The 21,650-nt window shown below is 38.4% G+C and overlaps 1 protein-coding gene across 3 annotated transcripts in view; it reads left to right on the top strand.

The window, feature by feature from the left end:
- PPP3CA (protein phosphatase 3 catalytic subunit alpha) overlaps window positions 1–18,845 on the top strand; it is a 312,138-nt gene extending 293,293 nt beyond the window's left edge. For 2 of the 3 annotated variants that reach the window (XM_045820032.1, XM_045820034.1), the window contains 4 exons: window positions 3,189–3,273; window positions 9,999–10,096; window positions 13,079–13,108; window positions 16,217–18,845. In XM_045820032.1, the coding sequence (XP_045675988.1) occupies window positions 3,189–3,273; window positions 9,999–10,096; window positions 13,079–13,108; window positions 16,217–16,413 (410 nt within the window). In that variant the 3' untranslated portion in view covers window positions 16,414–18,845. The remainder of the gene's footprint in view (window positions 1–3,188; window positions 3,274–9,998; window positions 10,097–13,078; window positions 13,109–16,216) is intronic. The other variant, XM_045820033.1, reaches the window with a different exon arrangement.
- Window positions 18,846–21,650: the final 2,805 nt, after the last annotated feature.

The following is a 21,650-nucleotide window of genomic DNA, read 5'->3' as shown; positions in this document are numbered from 1 at the left end:
GAAAATGTTGGTGTGAGTTTTCTTTCTTATAGAAATCTTACAGTGGTGATTAATTGTTTGACCCTTATCAAACAATGCAAAAGACTCCAAATTACATTCCTGAAAGCTCTCTAAGAGAAACAGCAGAAATCCTTTTTTGCAAAAAGGTCAGAAAGTCTGTTCTTGTCATACCTTAAAAGACCAAAATTTACACCAATTACCATTTACCGACTACAGTCTTTGAACAAATTATGTGACTTAAACTGTTCATTGGGTTAGGAACATTTCTGACATTATATGAAAAGAATTATTTTGTAGCATTTCTTTTTAAAAAATATATTTTATTGATTATGCTAATACATTTGCCCCATTTTCTCTCCCCTTTATTCCCCTCCAGCTTGCACCACCCGTCCCATCAGCATTCCCCACCCCCTTAGTTCATGTCCATGGGTCATACATATAAGTTTTTGGCTTTTTCATTTCCTATACTGTGCTTAACCTCCCCTGTCTATTTTGTACCTACCATTTATGCTCCTTATTCCCTGTACCTTTTCCCCCATTCTCCCTCCTCCCCCTCCCCACTGATATCTCTCCATGTGATCTCCATTTCTGTGATTCTGTTCCTGTTCTAGTTGTTTGCTTAGTTTGTTTTTGTTTCTGTTTTTGTTTTTAGGTTCAGTTGTTGATAGTTGTGACTTTGTTATCATTTTACCATTCATAGTTTTCATCTTCTTTTTCTTAAATAAGTCCCTTTAACATTTCATATAATAAGGGTTTGGGGATGATGAACTCCTTTAACTTGACCTTATCTGAAAAGCACTTTATTTGCCCTTCCATTCTAAATGACAGCTTTGCTGGATAGAGTAATCTTAGATGTAGTCCTTGTCTTTCATGACTTGGAATACTTCTTTCCAGTCCGTTCTTGCCTGCAAGATTTCTTTTGAAAAATCAGCTGGTAGTCTGATGGGAACTCCTCTGTAGGTAACTGTCTCCTTTTCTCTTGCTGCTTTTAAGGTTCTCTTCTTCTCTTTAATCTTGGGTAATGTGATTATGATGTGCCTTCTTCATGTGTGCTTCCTTGGATCCAGCTTCTTTGGGACTCTCTGAGCTTCCTGGACTTCCTGGAAGTCTATTTCCTTTGGCAGATTGGGGAAGTTCTCCTTCATTATTTTTTCAAACAAGTTTCCAATTTCTTTGCTCTTCCTTTTCTGCTTCTGGCACCCCTATGATTCGGAAGTTGGAATGTTTAAAATTGTCCCATAAGTTCCTGAGCCTCTCCTCATTTTTCTGAATTCTTGTTTCTTCATCCTGTCCTGGTTGAATGTTTATTTCTTCCTTCTGCTCTAAATTGCTGATTTGAGTCCTGGTTTCCTTCCCTTCACTATTGGCTCCCTATGTATTTTTCTTTATTTCACTTTGAATGGCCTTCACTTTTTCCTTTATTTTGTGACCATACTCAACCAATTCTGTGAGCATCCTGATTACTAGTGTTTTGAACTCTGCATCTGATAGGTTGGCTATCTCATCATCACTTAGTTCTGTTTTTGTAGCTTTGATCTGTTCTTTCATTTGGGCCATATTCTTCTGTCTTGGTGCACCTGTTACATTGTAAAGGGTGGAGCCTTAGGTATTCACCAGGATGGGGCCACATTAATACACTGTGGCACTGTATGTAGGGAAGGGGTCCGAGAGGGATCAATGCTGTTTGCTCAGCTCTTGGCAATTTTCAGTCACTTCCTCCGCTACCCACAAGCAAATTGGGCCCTTCTGGTGCTGATTCCCGGGTGGTTGGGTTTGTGTATGCTCTAGGACCCCGTGGGACTCTCCAGCAAACTCTCTTGTGAGGTTGGGAGTTTCTCCTGCTGCCTCAGCCCCACATGTTTTTTCAGCCAGAGGTTTTGATGTTTTATTTCCCCACGACGGAACCCTGGGTTGCGTGGCCTGTCTTTCTCTCAGTTGCTCCTCTGGTTTATCTGCACGCACATGTGGGACTGCCGGCTCCACCAGCCGCCGCCTTGCTGCCCGTCCTCTCCACCCTGGCTGGCTGTCTCCGTCCCTCCTACCAGTCTGAATGGATGTCTCTTCGGCAACTCCTTGGTTGTCAGACTTATATATTATTTGATTTTCTGACAGATCTGGTTATTTTTGTTTTTAAATTTGTTACCCTTCTTTTAATTGCACCAAGAGACAAAGTATATTACCTATGCCTCTATCTTGGCAAGAAGTTTGGATCCCAATCTGTTGCATTTCTGTTAGTGGCTTGTGTTAACACTTTCTATAAAAGTCTCATATAGTGTATACATAAAAAGGACAACTTAATCCCCTTTACCTGGGAGTATGAAAATCTTAAGAAGAAAGGTTTGTTACTTGCACTCTTCCAAATATGCCTGGGGAATTTAAGAAAACAATAAAACAGATTCACTAAAAATCATATGGTATTATTTTTTAAATGATTAAAACAAGAAAATGTTTATAATAACAATAACCTACATAGATTGATTTTTTTTCCATTTGGAAAAATGTAGAAAGTGGTAAAACTCATTCAGACAGGCCTATGTGTAACTTATTTACCTAAGTACTGAAATACAAACCACATGCCACCATCTCTCACTAAATCCAACTTAGTAGTTTTCCACTTTTTCCTCTAGAACTTGTGAACCCACCAGAAGATGAAAAAGTATCAGGCTCAAAGATAAATGCTTTATGGTCACTGAGTAATATACATAATGTTCCAGGGAGTACAAGGACTTGAGACTCCTTAGTTTGATCACTTCCAGGGAAAACTTTTGAAAAAGCAGTTTGCTAATGGACTCTTCCCAGCATGGAGACAGGAAATGAGTAGGCCCTGCTGACTGACTTTATTTTTCCTGCCAGTGCACACTCTCTTTGTATAAACGTAAGAGAAGGGGACTCAACTAGAAGACAAGGGTAGGAACCTCCCCGTCTGCTCAGTGATTTTTCAGCTAGTTCTTTGCCCACTTCCCCAAGGAAATCTCAAAAGTTACCCGTTGGCATTTCACAGAAAAATCAAAAACCACATCCAGATATCAAAGCCGGATACATAGGTTTTTAAATTGATTTACAGATAAATCCCTTAGGGGATGGAAAAGACATTGGTTTTGCTCACTACTATTACACTGAAAAATTATGAAATAATTATAGTAATGTCAAAAGGCACTGACTAATCAACTTTCTGTTTTACGCTGTAGGAGCCACAGCTGCGGCCCGGAAGGAGGTGATAAGGAACAAGATCCGAGCAATAGGCAAAATGGCCAGAGTGTTCTCCGTTCTCAGGTGGGATCATTTTTCCTCTATTTCTATTTTAAATTTGATTAAGTGTCACTTAATAAACATTTTAATACTTTAATCTGGTAATTTAAGTATTTTACTAGAAGACACTTGGTTTACCATAATTATTTTTTTAATGGAATTGTTAGTTTCTCACCGTTTTAGTCAAACTGAAATACACCAAATTATTTCTGTGGAGAAGGTCTTTAAATGTACTATTTCACATTTTATCCCTCTATTTGCTGCTGGACATTTAAAACATTTATTTTGCAATAGGTTGAACATGAGGTAAAATAGGAAAGCTATTATAATCTTTTTTATTTTTCATTCTGGCTCTGTGGTAAAAGATGATTCTATTATGTGCATTTCACTAGATTTCTAGGAATGAACATCAACCATAAAGCTTGATCATTTGAGTCTATATTATTCTAATAAATCATTGAGAGGAAAAATAGTTATTTAATGTTTCAATTCCCATGTAGTAGTTATTTTTTAAGTAGACCATGAATCATGTTATTTTTAAGCCTGGATTTAGAGAACAAATATTTTCTTGAAGAGAATTAACTGCAGTTTACTTAAATTCAATTATCTGTTCTTAGGTAACACAAAATAACTACATTTCACTTTCAAAAATTTACTTAAAATATGGCATGTTTATGTGTGAGGCGGATATAATCAATTCACAATTACACATTAAAAAGGGGGAAAAGGAAAATCTTGGGATATAGGCCATCTACATATTGTGTAATTTTGTAACTTAATTTTAACTAATTTTGCCTCAACTGTTTTGCATAGAGTAGCTACACTGGCTGTTTTGATTTCTCCTCTTGCTTTTTCTATCCTACTCCTGGTAGAGTCACTAAAGAGTGACTGAATGACTTGACACCACAGGCAGAGAGCCATGAGAAGGACAAAAAGTAGTGCCATGCCTTCTCAAAGACATCAAGTCAAAGTCACTAATAGCTCCATGGTAGCCAGCCAAATCCTGAAAAGTCATGTTACAGCTGAAAATACAGCAGCATTGCTCCCTACCACCTAATGAATGAGGCTGCCTTTGCTCTAATGCTTAACTGACCTGTTAGGATTCATTTATTCATTCATTCAGTAATAAATGTAAAACTTAAAGCATTGATTCTGTACCATGAAGGTAAAAAAAGACAGCAATATAAAGGTATAACAAGTGGGAGATGAGGCAGGTTGGTATGTGATCAACAAAGAGCTTTCTGAATAATGGCATTTGAGCCAGTGTGGGGATGGCCTTCATGGAGCTGTGGGCTAAGAGGGTTCAAGGCCCTGGAAGAGCAGGTGCAAAAATCCTTAGGTAGAAACAGGGTTGGCAGTTTTGAGGACTAGCAAGGAGGCATGTGTGACTGGATGACCTGTGGGGCAAAGGACTTTAGAAATATCATAATCTCAGCTGGTACTTCTGTGTAAACACTTGCTTATTGGTTGTGTCTCAGATTTACCAATAAATGCCTTATTTCATTTCCTATCTGAAATCTCTATAAGAAGAAGGAAAAACAGCTCTAGCATGTCCATGTGAAAGTACATTAAGGGAGAAAAAGAGAAGCCTTTCTTAATATAAAAAAATTATTTTTGGCCCTGGCTGGTGTTACTCAGTGGATTGAGCACCAGCCTGTGAACCAAAGGGTTGCCAGTTCAATTCCCAGTCTGGGCAGATGCCTGGGTTGCGCGAGCCAGGTCCCCAGTGGGGGCCATGTGAGAAGCAACCACACATTGATGTTTCCCTCCCTCTCTTACCCTCTCTCTAAAAATAAATAAATAAAACCTTTAAAAATTTTTAAAAAACAAAGAAAATTTTAAAAAAAATTATTTTTGTCTATGCTAGCCTTCAAACCACATGAAGATGTTAGAAACAATGCTGTAAATCATAGGTAGGTCTTAAAATTTGGAAGTCCCTCCAGTCCCTTGCCTGTTAGTACATCATTCCCAGCTGAGAAATGATCCGTTTGAACCCAATGATAATCAGTGATTTGACTAAGATTACACATATAAATAGAAAATTAAAACAAGATACGTTTTATAGCTTTTCTGTAGTTAAATTGTCTCAGTAAATTTGCAGAATACAGGGGGATAATATCCAGAGAAAAGTAAGTTAAGCTTAGTAAGTCAGGATTGAGCATTAAATGTGTGCTATATATCGATACTACATTAAGTAAAACGGATGACAAATTGGAATGCCAGAAGATGTAGAAAATAAATAAAAGCCAATGAAATGTGTGCTGAGTGCACAGAGATGCTTTGCTGTGGAAGAGAACAACAAGGATCCCTTGAGTTTCCTGAAAGGAATGTTCACATGGGGTCGACATGGGAGGAATGCTGTACAGGATAGGCTTGGTTCCACTGGGCAGAGAATAGTGGTGAAGGCATTCCTGAGCTGAGAAATAATCAGGAACACAGTCCCACAGTCCTCAGAGCAGTGTTTTATGAGCTCCTGGTTAAGCACCAAGTGCCATGCCCCATGCCATCGTGTACACACTTGACGGGAATCTACACAGCAAACTTGCAAGGTCAGGTTGACCTTAGCGAGGAAACTGAAACTGAGAGAGGCTGAGTGGTATGTCCAGGCTCAGTTAGTGAGCAGCACTGATGAGGGTCTGATCTGAAAGTGAACGATGTGGTCAATGCATTCTAAGTATTTAAAAGAGCTGGATAGTGAGACATGAAGGTGAGTGAATAATCCAGTAAAAAACGAGGCTGAAAATGGATTGAAGTCCGGACCCCTGATGGTCTGAATACCATGGTAAATAAAGCATTTGATTTTGTGTGTGTGGTAAATGAGTTATGGAATGGTTTTCATGCGGCAAGTGACATGCTCTGACCCATGTTTAGATATTACATGTTAATGACTATGTGAAGATCGGATAGCAAGATGACTTACTGATGTCAGGAAGAACATTTAGGAAGCTCTTGAAATAATCCAAGCCAAACTGGATGATAGAAGGAAAGATACAAAGGAAGGGACAAATATAAGGAATTTGTGAAGCTAGCAGATGATAAATATAATGAGTGAGTGTGGATGGCGGTACAAATTTGTCAGGTATAGCCGTCCAACACATTCCTTACATGTTGGTAGTTCACAATGTTATGGGGGCACCAGAAGCCTGCCTTTCAGCAGCCCTTGCAGGTAAGCTGCAGGCATGTTGCCTATGATCTACCAATCAAATGGACACACAAGAATTCTGTTTCGAAATGAGCATCATGAGGAAGCAGCTGGCCAAAGATGGTCGTCCTCTGTCAGGTGTGGAATCTGGGGGGCCAGCAGTAGAAGAGCTTCTTTCACAGCGTTTTGGGGTTAACCACACAGCATTAGCATGGGCTCCAGTGTTGGCTCTAAACAGTAGTGGCAGGCTTTCCCAGAGCAGATCCCTCGGTGTGGATGAACACTGATGCTTTTCCCACTTCCAGAACATTCCAGTCTAGCGCTCTGGGTCTGTGAACTCTCTAATATCTTTTAGTACATCTCTGTACTGGTAAAATCAGCCAGAGTAGCTTCTGGTTTTTGCTACACGAACCTTGACCTACGCAGGAGGTGGTGAGGGAGAGGGAATATTCTAAGATTATTCCACAGAGGTACTAACCCATGTGATTGATCAGGTAATAATGCTGGTATCTAAGAAGGAGGAAGTATTCCTCCCTTTAAATATCTAACAGGGTTTATGGGGAGAACTACGGTTTATTGAATTGTGTTCATTTTCCTCTGAGATGCTGGAGGAATATTCATGTAGAGGTAGTTGGAATTTCTTCCCTCGACCCTCAGAGGAAGATGAGGGTTAGAAATGCTGCATAATCGATGTTTTTTGGGGGGGAGCTAGTAAAGGAAGGAGGAAAAGACAAGTATCCTCTAGAGCAGTGCTTTCCAATAGAAATGTAATGTGAGCCACATCTTTGATTTTGAATTTTGTAGAACAGTTAAAAGTAGGAAGAAACAGGTGAAATACATTTTAATAGTAAATAGATGAAGGGGAATAAGAGGTACTAGCTTCGAGTTATAAAGTAAGTCATGGGAATGTAATGCATAGCATAGGGGATATAACCAAAGATGTTGTAGTGACTTTGTATTGTGGCAGATAATTACTAGGCTTATTGTTGTGATACTTTGTAAGATACTTAAATACCAAATCATTACTTTGTGCATGTGAAACTACTGTTATACTGTATGTCAACTATAGTTCGGTTAAAAAGATAAAAAGAATATAGGGAGAGTAGAAAAATAGTTGATTGAAAAGGGGAAAGGGAGTAGGAACTTGATTTTGAAAACTAATGCAAAGGAAAAAAATATATTCATTTATTTAGAGATACTCTCAGTTTTTCCAAGCCCATCTATTGGCATTCAGAACATTTCTTTTTTATGTACCCTCTAGTGGTTTGACAGCAAAAACCCAAAAGGGTTGAAATAATTGCATGAAATTAAACAATGATTAATTGACCATCTCAAACCTAATATTTTAAGTAAGCTCTGCAGTGAAGGACGCAGAAATATAAAATGTGGATTAATACTGCCATTCTCTATCCTATTTTCCTTTGACTCATTCACTTAGGAAATGTTTTTTGAATGTCAGCTTTGCACTAGGTGCTGCTCTGGTCTAGGTACTTACTGTAGATGCAGCAGTGAGCAAAGCAGACAGAAACCCCTGCTCACACGAAGCATCTCTAGCCAGGGTGGGAAGTAGTGGGCAGTGCAGCAACAGCAAAAAGGAAACAAATGAGCTGTGTAGTTTTTCAGATAAAAATACAATAGACAAGGAGAAATAGGGAGTATACTAGGTGCATGCTAGTTTTTAAAGTGTTCTCAAAGAAGTCTTCACTTAGAAGCGATGTGTGAGCAGACTTGCAGGCAGGGAGGGAGGAGCCACGCAGATAGGTCCAGGAAGGAGTGTGACTAAACAAGTGCAGAGCCCCCAGGTGGGGGGAGCTGACTTATTATCTGAGGAAAGCTAGGGGAAGTGGACCCTGGTAGGAAAAACAGGCTGAAAGATGGAGGAGGATGGGAGGGTGTGGGTTGGGAGCTAGTTTGTTAAGGCTCTTGTTAAACCTTCCAATTTTCACTCTTAATAATGAGAAGAGAAATCATCAGAGAGTTTGAAAAAAGAAGAGACAACATCTGCACAGATATTAAAAGTCTCAGCCTGGCTGCTACATTGAGAGTAGCTGCAGGGGTGGGGAGGGAGCACAAGAGCGTGACAAGGATAGAACAGAGAGACTAGAATCAGAGAGATTAAGAGGCCAGTGGAACAATCCAATTGTTGGTGGCAAGTGTTCAAGAAGCAGTTTGTGAGAAAACCAAATCTCCCTTGTTGCCTGAGAGATGTGTGACTGGTCATACAGATATCAGCATGGAAGGGTCATTAGGTAGAGAATCGCACCCTGAACTTTGTTAGAAAACCAAGAAATTTTTTTTCTGCAAAAATCTTGGTCGAGAACCAAGACATTCAAGAGCTGAAGTTTGAATATGAAATCCAGAAGAAGCAACCCTACAGAAAATAGCTTAGTGGTTATACATGGCTGAAAGAAATGGCAAGTGACCTCTGATGGACAAAGGGTTTCTTTCTGGAGTGCAAAAATGTTCCAGAATTCACTATGGGCTCTGGTTTCACAACTATGAATATACTAAAACCATTGACTGAATCATATACTTTAAATGAGCCAATTGCATGATGTTATTTCTATGTCAGTGAAGCTGTTTTAAGAAGAAACAAGGGCATTGTGAGACATAGTAAGATGCTGGAAGTACTTCGAGGGTAGAGCCTTCAGGTTTGCCGATCGAGTGGATGTGGCATGAGAAAGGTAAAAGGAGTTACAGGGTAAATCTTTAAGCTTGACTCAAGGATAGGATTGAAGAAAGATTATGGAAGAGCCAGGTTTGGGGGAAGTTTAGGAATTCTGTTTGGATCATGTTAGACATCATGAAATGTGCAGTAGGCAGATGCACATATTGTAAACATAGATATATAAAAATATAAACTTTTGGTTATGTTGGGTTCTTCCTATCTCATGGTTATTTAATCAGTATGATTAATGCTGTGCTGTGATTAATAAGTATAATTGAAATGATGTACATAAAATTGATTATAAAACATTTGTCATAATGAGTAATAAAATACTTTTATATTAGCAAAGTAGTGGGGAAAGAGGCAGCAGACAAGGAAAGGTAGGAAATTTTATCAGTTTCATTATTGGCTAGTTGCTGTTACTTTGCATGTTTATCATGTAATATCAAAACTCCTCAAACTCTTGAATGTAACTCCTAGCTGCCTAATCCATAGATGAATTTTATTTACTTTTTTTATCTCCCACAAATTCTCTGGTTTTCTCTCCCAAACAAATCAGCTTCACTGATTTTTTTCCTGAGCCTTGCTGAAAGAGTTGCATCAACACTCTGCCTGGCTCATCCCCCATCTGTGTGGGACCATGGAGAATGCCCAGCCAGACTATGTACTATGATGCCTGCCTACTAAATCGGAACTGTAGTCTGTCTCTCCAGCACTCAGAACAGACCGAACCATCACAATACGTACTTGTAAACTAATCAGTCATATCCTTCACATAACAGAATTTGATATGAATGTATGAAAAAGTATGTTTTAACTATAAAAAATCTACAGAGCTAAGATAGGTATAAATGTGAATTGTTATATGCATTTTTAAGACTTTTTCTTAGAAGAAACTAAGAGCTAATGTCCCCCCCCCCCCCCATTGTGCCTTTGCAGAGAAGAGAGTGAGAGTGTGCTGACGCTGAAAGGCCTGACGCCCACCGGCATGCTCCCCAGCGGAGTGCTCTCTGGAGGGAAGCAGACCCTGCAAAGCGGTAAGCAGGCCCGCTGCTCTGGCTGTGCTGGGAGGATTTCAGTCAGCTGCGTTGTTTGAGCCCTGACTTTCATTCATTTAAGCTCTGTCTTAGTCTCTGCTCAAAGAAGGGCTGAAACCCCACACCCACTTGATGAGTCCTGTCCCACACAGCAGCTCCCTTGGTCGCTGGAATGGAGTCTGGACCCCACCCTGCACTCCCTCATTCACGTGTTAACCACAGCACAGGCTTGCTGTAGGACAATTCATTTAGACCGCCTACATGCCCAGTAGTTTAGACCACTTTGAGTGAATCAGTTGCTAAAAGCAAACTTTTAGTTACATTTTTACTAAATGTTCTGGTTATCTATTTGATGGATGAAACACACTGCAGATATACACACATACACAAATATATATCCCTAAGTCTAGATTTCAGTGGAAAATGGAGGAAGAATATAAAAAAGGATAATTTTATTATCCACTTGAATGAAAATACATGTCATATATGTCTTTTCTTTGATTTATACCCCTAAAACAGAGTAAAACCATGTTTTATTTCTGAAAAAAAAAGAAAAAAGAAAAAAATTTCCTTTAAGCCAAAGATTTTATATTAAAATGTATAGCTTTCTGAATGAGTGATTTCCAATAGACCTTTTTTGTGGTGATGGAAACTCCTATATCTGTACAGAAGCCACTGGTACCATAGGGTTTTAAGCACTTGAAATATAGCTGATGCAACTAAGAAACTGAGTGTTTTATCTAATTTTTATTAATTTGAATTAAATAGTCACATGTGGCTAATGGCTACCCTATTGGATGGTACAGTACTATATACAATACAGTACTATATACTGTTTTATTTTTGTTACTTTTGTTCTGTTACCTATTTTAACTAATATGATCATTAGAGTCCAGTTTTAATAACACTTTATGGAAATGTTACTATTAAATCAGAATTTAACAGGAAAGAATGAAAAAAACACACTGTAACATTTTGAAAATAATCTTAGCCTCTTATTTTCCTATATCTTTGCCTGAATCTGTTTTGTGGGGGTTTTTTCCTGTCCCTATCTCTCAGTTGAGAAGGTTCAGGTGTTCTTATGGTTCCATTATTCGTAGACAGTAATGTTCAACTTCATGTATATGGTACTGCTAAATAATCACATCTAGCAGCATCATTCTAGTTTTCATTATTTTTATATGAATTTATTCCAAAATCAGTATCTTTGAGTTTCCACAAAAGAATTTTCTAAATGATGGAAGGAAAATGTATAATATTTAAGCAAAGTCCCTTTTTATAGCTAAAGAATAACTTAATAACCTTTTTTAAAAAACACAGGATTTTTCCCACTACAGTAAACATGCTCTCTACAACATAAGCATAAATGGATCACTTAAATGCACAAAATGCACAACCACCTGAGTGACTGAAATCTGGTAGTTTTTGATAAGCACATTTTAAGGTGCTGCAGGTGTGTTATGAGAAACTATGGCCGCATCTGCTTTAGGAGAATACATTTAATCATGGGCAGTACATGTTTCTAATATGTCGGTGCTGGTGTGGTTTCATATATTTTGCTTTACTTTTAAACTTAAGTTATTTAAGTTCTTATAATTCTTTAATTTTTTTGAAATTTTCACTGGTATTTTAACTTAGATTATTCAGTTTCCTTTTCTGTTAACTTTATTTTAAAATCCATTGTTTGTGTTATTCTGTGTTGAACACACACACAATGAATGTAAGGAATGGAACCTCATTAGTCCTAAGAATTTGAAAACTCAGTGTATATTTTAAAGCATATATATTAATACAGTTTCAGAATCCATTGTCTGACACCCTTCAGTTGTCTAAATGGAGAAACTACTTAGAGTTTTACTATGTACTCTCCATGGTGGACTTCAGAATGTACTGGAAGTAAATTGTAGTGCACTTCGGCAGTTGCCCTAGATTTAAAACCTTAAATTACAAGAAATGTGCATGTTAAAGTAAAGAGGTAGAATTTTAATAGGAATGTTTTCGTAGTAATCATTGAGAAGTTTTGCATTTTAGCACTTAAATAGGGAAATATCAACTACCATTAGTAACAGATTCACATACCTGTACAGTGAGAATAGAGACCCTCACCTTATTATAAAAGTTGCTGATAAAGCAGTGGGTTTGTTAAGTTTACCTCTGAAGTATCCTGATGTTGCAGTATTTAGGCTGCCTTTTCTTTAAATGCTGATAGAATTATTGCTGCTATTAGCATGTTACCACTTGATTGTAACTTTTTAAGAATTTTGTTCCCAGAAATGATATTCCAATAAGAAAAAATGATTTTAAATCTGATTGCCTGATAAAAGAAGTCCAAAATGTATCATTGCCTTTCTTTTCTCTTCTTTGCTCACCACTGTGATAATCATTCTGGGTGTTGGTCTTTATAGAATCACATGCATTTTCAACTGAAAACCTGTTGATTTTATTTTTCCCCTAAATGAACCTCTCTTCGCCCTCACCCTCCACTTTTCATTGGCAGTAGGAAACTGGGTGTTTAATATTAAATAGCATGAATTACCTCAGTGACATTATGGCACTGACTCAAATTGTACCATTTTTCTGGTATTTTAAAACTGTAAATCACTAAGCATAGCAGTGGTTTTATTGAAATTTCTGTGAGTCACATGCACATTTTAGATTGACCTAGTTTCTTATCGATTTGATCTAAGTAAAAGAAAACTTTTCTGAGTATTTTTGTAAAGGATCATTTTACCATTTATTTAGTGAGGAAAAACCAAAGTAAAGGTGTATCTCACCTTTAAATCTCACAAATTAAACTTATCATTTTGTTGTGTTTTTTTTCTTTCTTTTTAGCATTTCTGTTCTGTTATCTATGCCAGAATCCAGCACTCACAGGAACATGAATTCTCTTAGTTCCCTCGATCGTCATTGATTTGTTCTTAGAGTTAAAAATCCTCTGCTCATTTTTCTCATTCATTTTACACCCCCCTTTCTTCTCTTCAGCTACTGTTGAGGCTATTGAGGCTGATGAAGGTAAATTGGCCAGTCCCCTTTCTGTTGTTCCTGCAACAGATAAGGGCTCTGCTGGGTGTATTCATTTTTTTTTTTTATTTTGCTGTAGCTTGTACAGAGTGTGTGGGTGTTGGGCTAACAGTTGTGGCTCAGTATTAACCAAAATGTTCTTGCTTTAAAGGGGAAAATGTCCTTTTATGGTTTGTTTGTTTGTTTTTTTCCCTTAAAGCTATGTATGACTTTTGTACACAATGAATCTAGGATAATCACAGAAAACGAAAGGATTATATATCTTGAATGATGTGGGGTGGGGGTTATGGCAGCTGTTTTGACAAATAATGCACAAAACTATATTCTTAGAGCTGAACCATGTCCCTCCCTCAAATCACTTTCAGTCAGCACTGAAAAGGAGAGAATAAAACTAGCTCTATGAATTCTGGTCTTCAGAAGTTTCTAGAAAAAAAAAAACTTTCATTTGAATAGTGCTTTGTTCTAGTCAACATTAATTTACGTCTCTAAACGATATCCCAACATGCGACAGCTGTGTATGAGATACAATTCTGCTCCTCTTATCAAATTTGAACCGTCTGGTATTTGTAGTGCTGTTAGCACCAGCAAAGTGGCCGTGGGCGTGGCCAGCAGCAAGCACAGTGACAATTGAGTAATCACTGATTTGATTTATGTTCACTGAGTGTCTGCTTCACACCAGGCACTCTGCTAGGTGCGGCAGGAGAAACCGAGACGTGTCTCTCACCGGCTGTTTTCTGGCACTGCTCAAGGACAGTAGAGTTGACCTTTTAGCAATTACTTTTGAAATGAGTGCTTTTTAAATATATAGTTATGAGAGAACTACATATCACATAGTTTTTAATCTTACATGTACCGTACCCCTGGAAATTGTAAAAAAGAATAATTTGAAGTTCCCCTTTAAAACAAAATTCTTCAGTTGTATTTTGTTCTTGCAAGACCACTTTTTCTTTTCCCCCAAATTGTGTGCATATGGTCCTTTGACGTGATGTTAAAAAGTGCCACTTTAGACTCTTTAATTTGTACATGATTTGGATGCGGTAGGGAAAATGATAGCAACTGTAAGAGAAAATACAACTGTTTCCTAAATAGCAGTGAATAAACTGCTATTTATGTGGGAATTCTCTATTCCTCTTGGCAAATTCTAATCTGCAGTGTGCATTCTTGTTGGTAGTTTGGCTGTTTTCTGTGGTTTCTGTGACTCTGTGTTGTGTTAAGTATACTACCAGTGTAAACTGCTGACGCCCATTGTCTGACCAGCAACCTCAGCAGAGCGCGTTCTTCCATGCCGGTAGACAGCAGTGACTGGGTGTGGAGCCCCATTCCGAGCACATCCGCTGTTCTAGATTTTGTCATTTCCGTGCTCCCCTCTTATTGGCTTTTAAAACCCAGCGATTCCACTTTTATCACTGAAATTTAATAAAGTAACTCCTTAAATTATCATGATGATGAACTTTTTATATGTATTAATTCTTATGAAATGGTATTCATAGTAGCTTAGAAAAAAGGAATAGAGTACCACTTTGTGCAATTGCTTTATCTCTCAAAATAACTGAGTTAGTTTTCAGGGTGGGCACTCATTAGACAGCTCTATTATTTTGCAATTTATTACTCAATTAGAGAAGAATTAAGAAGCTTTGCTTTGGGCCTTGGTCTTTCCCCATTTCCCCATCTTGTTCCTCTCATAGTTGACTAATCACCATGATGCTAACCTTTAAAATGCAGAGGGGGAAACATGCTATTTCTCGTCATTTAATAAGTTTAGAAGCAACTGTGTATATATTTAAGAGTCTCACCCATACTAATCAAAGGCACGGCACATTTGTGTATGAGTGGTTGGCAAAGTTTCCGATTGAAAGAGCTTTCCTTTTTTTTTTCCCAAATAAGGTGGGAAGGATAAAAGTACCATAAAATTGTCCTTGACCCGCTGTGGAGACGCAGCCCCGTTCAGCATTGGTGATTGGCCCTTCAATATCTGGCTTGCACTTCACGGGGAGTAAAGCAAACTGATGTCATTGGTTCCCCATTTACGGACTTGACTTTCAGCTTACCTGTTGGTGCACTCACTGATGGACTCATTGAGTTTCTTGAACAAATGGCTTATCTGTCTCTGGAGCATATTAAAGCTTACTGTAAAATAAAAAAATATATATATCAAATAACAATGCCCCCCCTTTGAGAATTAGTGTTTTCATTGAATAGGGCCGAAAGCAGGCCCATTCCTTTGCTAAAATTGTGCAAGGCATTTTCTCAGTGTTATTCTTGAATCATCACTTACGTCTACATTAATCTACCAATGAAGTCTTTCTTTGATTTAGGCAAAAATGGATACCACATGAACATCAGTTTGACCTGTTCTCTGCTGAAGGGCAGAGAAAGTTTTCTACCCAAGATCAGTGATCTGATCTTGATTTTTCTGAGTTTCTCTCACCTTGTCACCCACTCTACATGCTCCCACAGTTGAGTGGAGAAGTGGGAGCTTTTAATTTTATTGTGTTCATGCCATTATTGAGTTGTCTGTCAAGGAAGTCTTTCTGGGATTCTGAGATGGCATGGAAATGCCCCAGGTTAATTCCTTTTATCTCCTTTTAGCTTCTGCTCTAAGCTTTATACCAGAATTTCAGGTATACCTGCCTCAGCGATTCTCCTGAATTTGCCATTTCTAGCAGAATGGAATAGTAAAAGGGTTATGTTCCAGTCTGTCTAAATCAGGGTGTTTGATGCTATAATCCAGTTAATGACGCAGCCAGTCGATGCTGTTCTGGGTCTAGAGGCCTGTCCCTCGTAGCAGCTTTCCTCTTTACAAACCCACCTCGGATTTCGTTGATCTAAGCTTTCCTGAAGACAACAGAAGTGTTTACATCTTACTAACTTGAAGAGGACACTTTGGTTGGCAAGAGACATTGGCTGTTTTGAACCCTTTCGGTTCCCTTCGGGTATGGTAAGCAGTCTGTTGTGTTGTGCTCAGGTCCCGTCACTTGTTCTCTGCTAAAGGATTCCCTCTCTCACTGCGGAATCTCTCACACCCCTGACACAACAGCTGTGCCCTTTGTCTTCCTCCGGCTAACCCCATTTTTCTCTTTTTAATGATTTTGTGTTTAGCTATCAAAGGATTTTCACCACAACATAAGATCACCAGCTTCGAGGAGGCCAAGGGCTTAGACCGAATTAACGAGAGGATGCCGCCTCGCAGAGACGCCATGCCCTCTGATGCCAACCTCAACTCCATCAACAAGGCTCTCGCCTCAGAGACTAACGGCACAGACAGCAATGGCAGCAATAGCAGTAATATTCAGTGACCGCTTCTTGTTCACTCTTTTCCTTTTGTCTGTCTTTCCTTTCTCTCTTTCTTTTTTTATTTTATTTTATTATTTTTTTTGAGCTGCAGCTGCAGGGCATGGTGGGGATTGCTGCATATTATCAGCAGTTGTATGTTCTTGCCTCTGAAGGTAGCTTATTTGCTGTGGGGGCCAGCAATTGGATTCAGTTTACACTATCATTAAAAAAGGCAAAGAGATAATAAACTGTATTTTGGTGAGGGTGGTGATTAAACGTTTTTGGGGTATGCCTTTTAAAAATACTTACACGAAAAACAAATTAAAAAGAAGGCTAGTGCTAGTTCATACTGCAGTGTGAGGGAATGAACACATTTTCCTACTGCATCGGGGACTCCCAGAGAGGTTCATGAAAGGTCTTTTATTATGTTACTGGACAAGAAAACTTTGTCTAATTTCTTACTCTATTGTACGTTTACAGTTGCAGCACTAAAAATGAATGACATCAAACATTTTTAACAAAATGATGTACAAACTAAATAAGGACTATTTATTGATAATGTTTTGCTACTCTTGTCAGATAATGGCTATAAAATGAATTAGGCAGACTTAAAAAAATAGAAAAAGAAAAAAAAAAAGAATGTTGCAAATTTGTTAAAATGCCAAAAAAGACAGTTTAATTTTGTACAGATTATGCTTACCTCAGGTTTCTTTAGTGTGCTTGAATGCCCTTCTTTCAATATAACACTTATTAATTTAGCAATGAATATCTTTTCGTTTCTTTTCTTTGAGTTTTAAAAAACTGGAATAATTACATCTATCTTTTTTTGCTGTTTATATTTAGGGGTTTTGTTGATAAATCAAGTCTTGGTTGTGGCTTGCTGAATTAAATATTTATGAGTGGTGCATTTTAAGTATAGTGAACAAGACACCATATTAAGTACAGTGATAAAGCATCTATATTCTGTAAAAAAAAAAAAATTCTGCCTATGCATGTTTTTTAAGAAAAAAAAAATGGCTGTATCGGCCTGTATGGGACTGTAATGCGCTTAGTGGTCTGACATATACTGGAAATGTATGTATACTGGCGTACTTTATATTCTCTAAAATGCTTAATGCCTTTGAAATTTTGTAATCAAAAAAGCTTTGAAAAAATCTAAAGGGGAGAGTATTCTTAAAAGTTTTTAACATAAGCTTGTCAGTGCACATATAGATGGTTAGCATGTTTAGCAACCTTGTGAAATTTAAATAAGTTTGTAGTTACATGTGAAACTCTAAATGCATGGTAACTGTTAATGTCATAATGGTTTAGTTATTTTGTTCTGTTCTGTCATGTGCCACAAATTACGTACTTTTTTCACTTTTTTCCCTTTGTATATCAGTTACGGGTTACAACTGGTTCATTCTGAAAACAACAACAAAAGTCCATTCATATTTTTTAACAATTGTATAAGTGCCCAAGTAATTCACTAGAGCCTAAAGCCTTGCCTTTGTAATTTGACTTCTGAAATGTTGGCAATCAAAGCATGCACTTGTAACAATGAAAAAGAAAAAGCATTTTATATTACTACTCAATAAAATGTGCATGAACTTACAGAACTCTCATCCTTTCACTGAGTCTGCTGAAGGGATTGCTGTGCACAACCACCATGCTGTCTTCTAGGTGCCGTCACAGAGTCGCTCTAACGGGCTTCCCTGAGGGCCTCGTGACCTAAGGTGTGGTGCCTGCTTCTGCTGTGAGGACCTTGGTGGATCTGTGTCTCAAATCAGATAAGAAATATATTTAAAGAGCAAATGCCATCTTCTGGCTCCCTCGAGTGTGGGAGCCAGTTAAGAAACCAGAGCATTCCTTTATATTGTGGAAAAAAATTGTTATCAGGTGTGTCAGTTGTATCAGATGCCCTATCTGCTAAAGCAAAAAGAACCGAGCTACTAAGTGCGTTTTCATCACAGAAGAGAGTTGCATTTGTATTGATAAACAATTTGTATTCCGGCGCTTCAGCTAATATCTAATCACCAGAAGATTTAAAATACACCCAGTTTCAGTTTGTTTCTAACATTGTTCATTTTCAGCGCACTCTGTTTTATGTAATAAAGTATGCCTATCATATTAAATAAGACAAATTAGTGATGTAGTGTACCAGAACAAAGATGTTCTAGATATCTTCTCTGACACAGACTATCCCAAATTTATTTTAATGAATCCAAACATTTTTTTTCTTGTGGATATTTTTCTGCCCTAAAAAAATGACATCCAAGGAAAATATTTAGATGCAATTTACTAGAATGATGTGAAATAAATGATAATTCCTGGTACCAAGGTGTTTACTTTCTTTTATCTGCAGAGAAAATATCCTGACCAAAAAAAAAAAAAATCAGTTTTTTTGGATTCCTTTCTTTTACAAATTGTGCTGAGGCAACTATGGCATAGAAATAAACATTTGACATTAAAATAATCAGTTGATGTGAGTATTGCTTGGTCTTTCTGGTCAGTAATTAGGAAAGTAATACTGTATATTTTTCAATAGTAATTCTACCAAAGAAATCAATGTAGAAGTGAAGAAATTTTTCCAAAAGGTATAACTCTACCAGGTCATCGGTTATTAGGTCTGTCTCCTTCACTTTGGGAGAAACTGTTGAATTCTTGATGGTGTATGCCAGTGTATCTTCAGGTGCACACACACACACACACACACACACACACACACACACACACAGAAACAACCTGGGTCCCCAGGTTGGTCCCTGGCCTCCTTCCCCGGCTCCCAAGGTGTCCTACCTCTCCGGGGGTTCAAACCAGCGCTGAGTTCCTGTCTAGCTTTTCAAAGAGTAAGAGCTAGATTTCACTGACTGTATATCAGTAAATTTTTATCTAAAATATTCTCTGCTTATATCCTTTTAAAATATTTTTTAAAGAAAAATCTTCAGAGACTGATTGAACTTGTATTGCGAGAGGAGCTAAGTGAAGTGGTGTGGGTGCGGGGTGCGCATCCTGGCAGGACAGAGGCACGCCCTTGGGGCAGAGTGCTCAAGCAGAGACCTCCAGCGGTGTCAGCCCCAAAAGTGTCACGGTGAAGCTGAGGCCCCAGGATGACCTTGTCAGAAAACATTTCTTTCCTTGCCATCCCATCATATCCATGTGAAAGAATACATTTTAGCAACATCCATCTTTCTGCCCCCTAATCCAAACCCCCCATGTGAATTCAGCACCATAACAGGGAAGTGGGAATGGTCTTACTTAAATGTCTCATGCTTTTCCTTTTATGTCTCTCACTGACCCTCTTGCCAAACTCCATTAAAAGGCAGGGACCTCACAGCTTGCCTGGCCTGTGTGCCTACGTTTCTTTAGGACCAAAAGTTCCTTGAGGTGGACAAATCTGAGGGCCTCAAACTAGAGATATTTTCTTTCCCTCTAGTATGTGGCTTTCCACTTGACTCACTCCACAAACATTGATCTTCTGCTATGTTCCTCTCACTGTCTCACTTATTTTTTCCACCAAGAAAAAAAAGTCTAGCAGTCTTGACAGCATATCAGTTTTCATTATGATGTAAAATGTCAGCATTCCATCAAATCATGACTCAGTGTCTGGCTTAACACAGCTGCTTTTTAAATCCATTTTTACTCTCTGTTTCATAGGTGTTTCTTTTCATATATATTTTAAGCCCCTGAGGAGGCTCTTTCATGATAAATTAATTCATTCATTAAAAAATATGTTCATTGTAATGAGAGGAAAGAAGTAAAAAGTGAGGACATTTTCAAGAGACAACACAAGCAAATTGGGATGCATGTGGGAGAATGAACACCCAACAGAAGAGTCTGTTTTAGGGACAGACTGAAGACACCTAAAGGAACAGAAGGAGACACAATAGCTATTATATTGAGTTGATTATTGCAAAAGAGCTTGTTTAACTCAGAAAGGTGCCACCTTATCATAAAGCAGAAGCTGCTAATGAATGACCCTCCCGTTCGGTGGACTTGGTGTCCTGAGCAGCTCCTGAGTGATGCTGCGTGGAAGGAGCTGTACTGGACAGTAGCAGGGCTCCCCTCAGAGGTAGTAGCAAAGTTTTCCTTCAGTTATTCAGCCTTTTGGGAACACAGAACTTTGATTTGCAAACTGTTCTCTAGAGCCATGTATTTGCAGAAAGGGCTGAGTTTTCTGAATTGACCAAAGCAGTCCTTGTATCTGTTTTACACTTTGAGCTTGTAATATCAGCTGAGAGGAGTCTTCATTAGATTAACACAGCTCAAAACTGGCGATCACAGAATATTAGCTGAGAATAGAGTTGATTTAAACTCTAATCCCATGGTGTTCTTGTCAAGTTATACTTTGAAATTATTTTATTCCAAATGCTGGGGATATCTAGGTTTCTTCCCAACAGCTCTATATTGTTTATGGGATTAAGTCCAACATCTTCAAGGTGACATGTAAGGCCATTCACAATCTGATTCTAGCTAATCTCATCTACCTCCACTTCCCCCAACTTGACTCTGAACTTCAGCCGGGCCAGACATTGAACAATGCTCAGCAAGCACCAGGTTTCCTTAACCTTCCGGGTCTTTATTTACAGTCTTCTGTGTGGAATGACCTCTCCTTTGCGATGTCAAATTTGCCTTAACTACTTGAGCAAGGTGTTTCCTCCTCTCTAAGTGTGTAGTAGTATCCTGTAATACCTCTATTTAGCACTTAATCCACTGTGTATAACTGTCCCTTGTCTTTGCCTGGCACTTCAGTGAGAAGTGTTGCTTATCTCTGTTTTCTCAGCAAGCCCCAGTGCCTGGCACCACGTTTCTTGAAAGAGAGGCCAATAGGGAAAGAATGGAATGTTTTCCAGCCTGGCTTCATGATACAGTTAACCCAGAGTCCAAGGGGCAAACCCTGTCGAAGAACAGCTGCAACACTCACCCCAGCTCAGCACTCCCCACTTCTCTCACGAGTGCCTTCTGGGGCCTGAAGGTCTGGAGTGGAGCTTACATTTTAAGAGGCATCCACCAAAATTTCTATGAATCCCTATAGCAGATTTAAAATTTAGCCCTGTATTTCCAATTCAACAGATTATTTAGTATGGGCAAATATTTTATTGCTTATCATTGTTGCTATACAGATTCACACATAATTTTTGTTTGCCGTTTAGTGAGTATGAATTTAGGTGAAAATACAGGCATTATTTATGTGAACCTTGACATTCACTAATAGACCAGGGAGGAGGCAGTAGCCTTTTTGAGTTGATAAAAGTTCACCTGGAAAAGGGGGTTAGGGCAG

Source organism: Phyllostomus hastatus, unplaced genomic scaffold (assembly GCF_019186645.2).
Source record: "Phyllostomus hastatus isolate PE091 unplaced genomic scaffold, TTU_PhHast_1.1 phas_scaffold_39, whole genome shotgun sequence".
NCBI classification, from domain to species: Eukaryota; Metazoa; Chordata; class Mammalia; order Chiroptera; family Phyllostomidae; genus Phyllostomus; species Phyllostomus hastatus.
The sequence above is the reverse complement of the archived record's forward strand: the minus strand, read 5'-3'. Positions and strand labels throughout refer to the sequence as shown.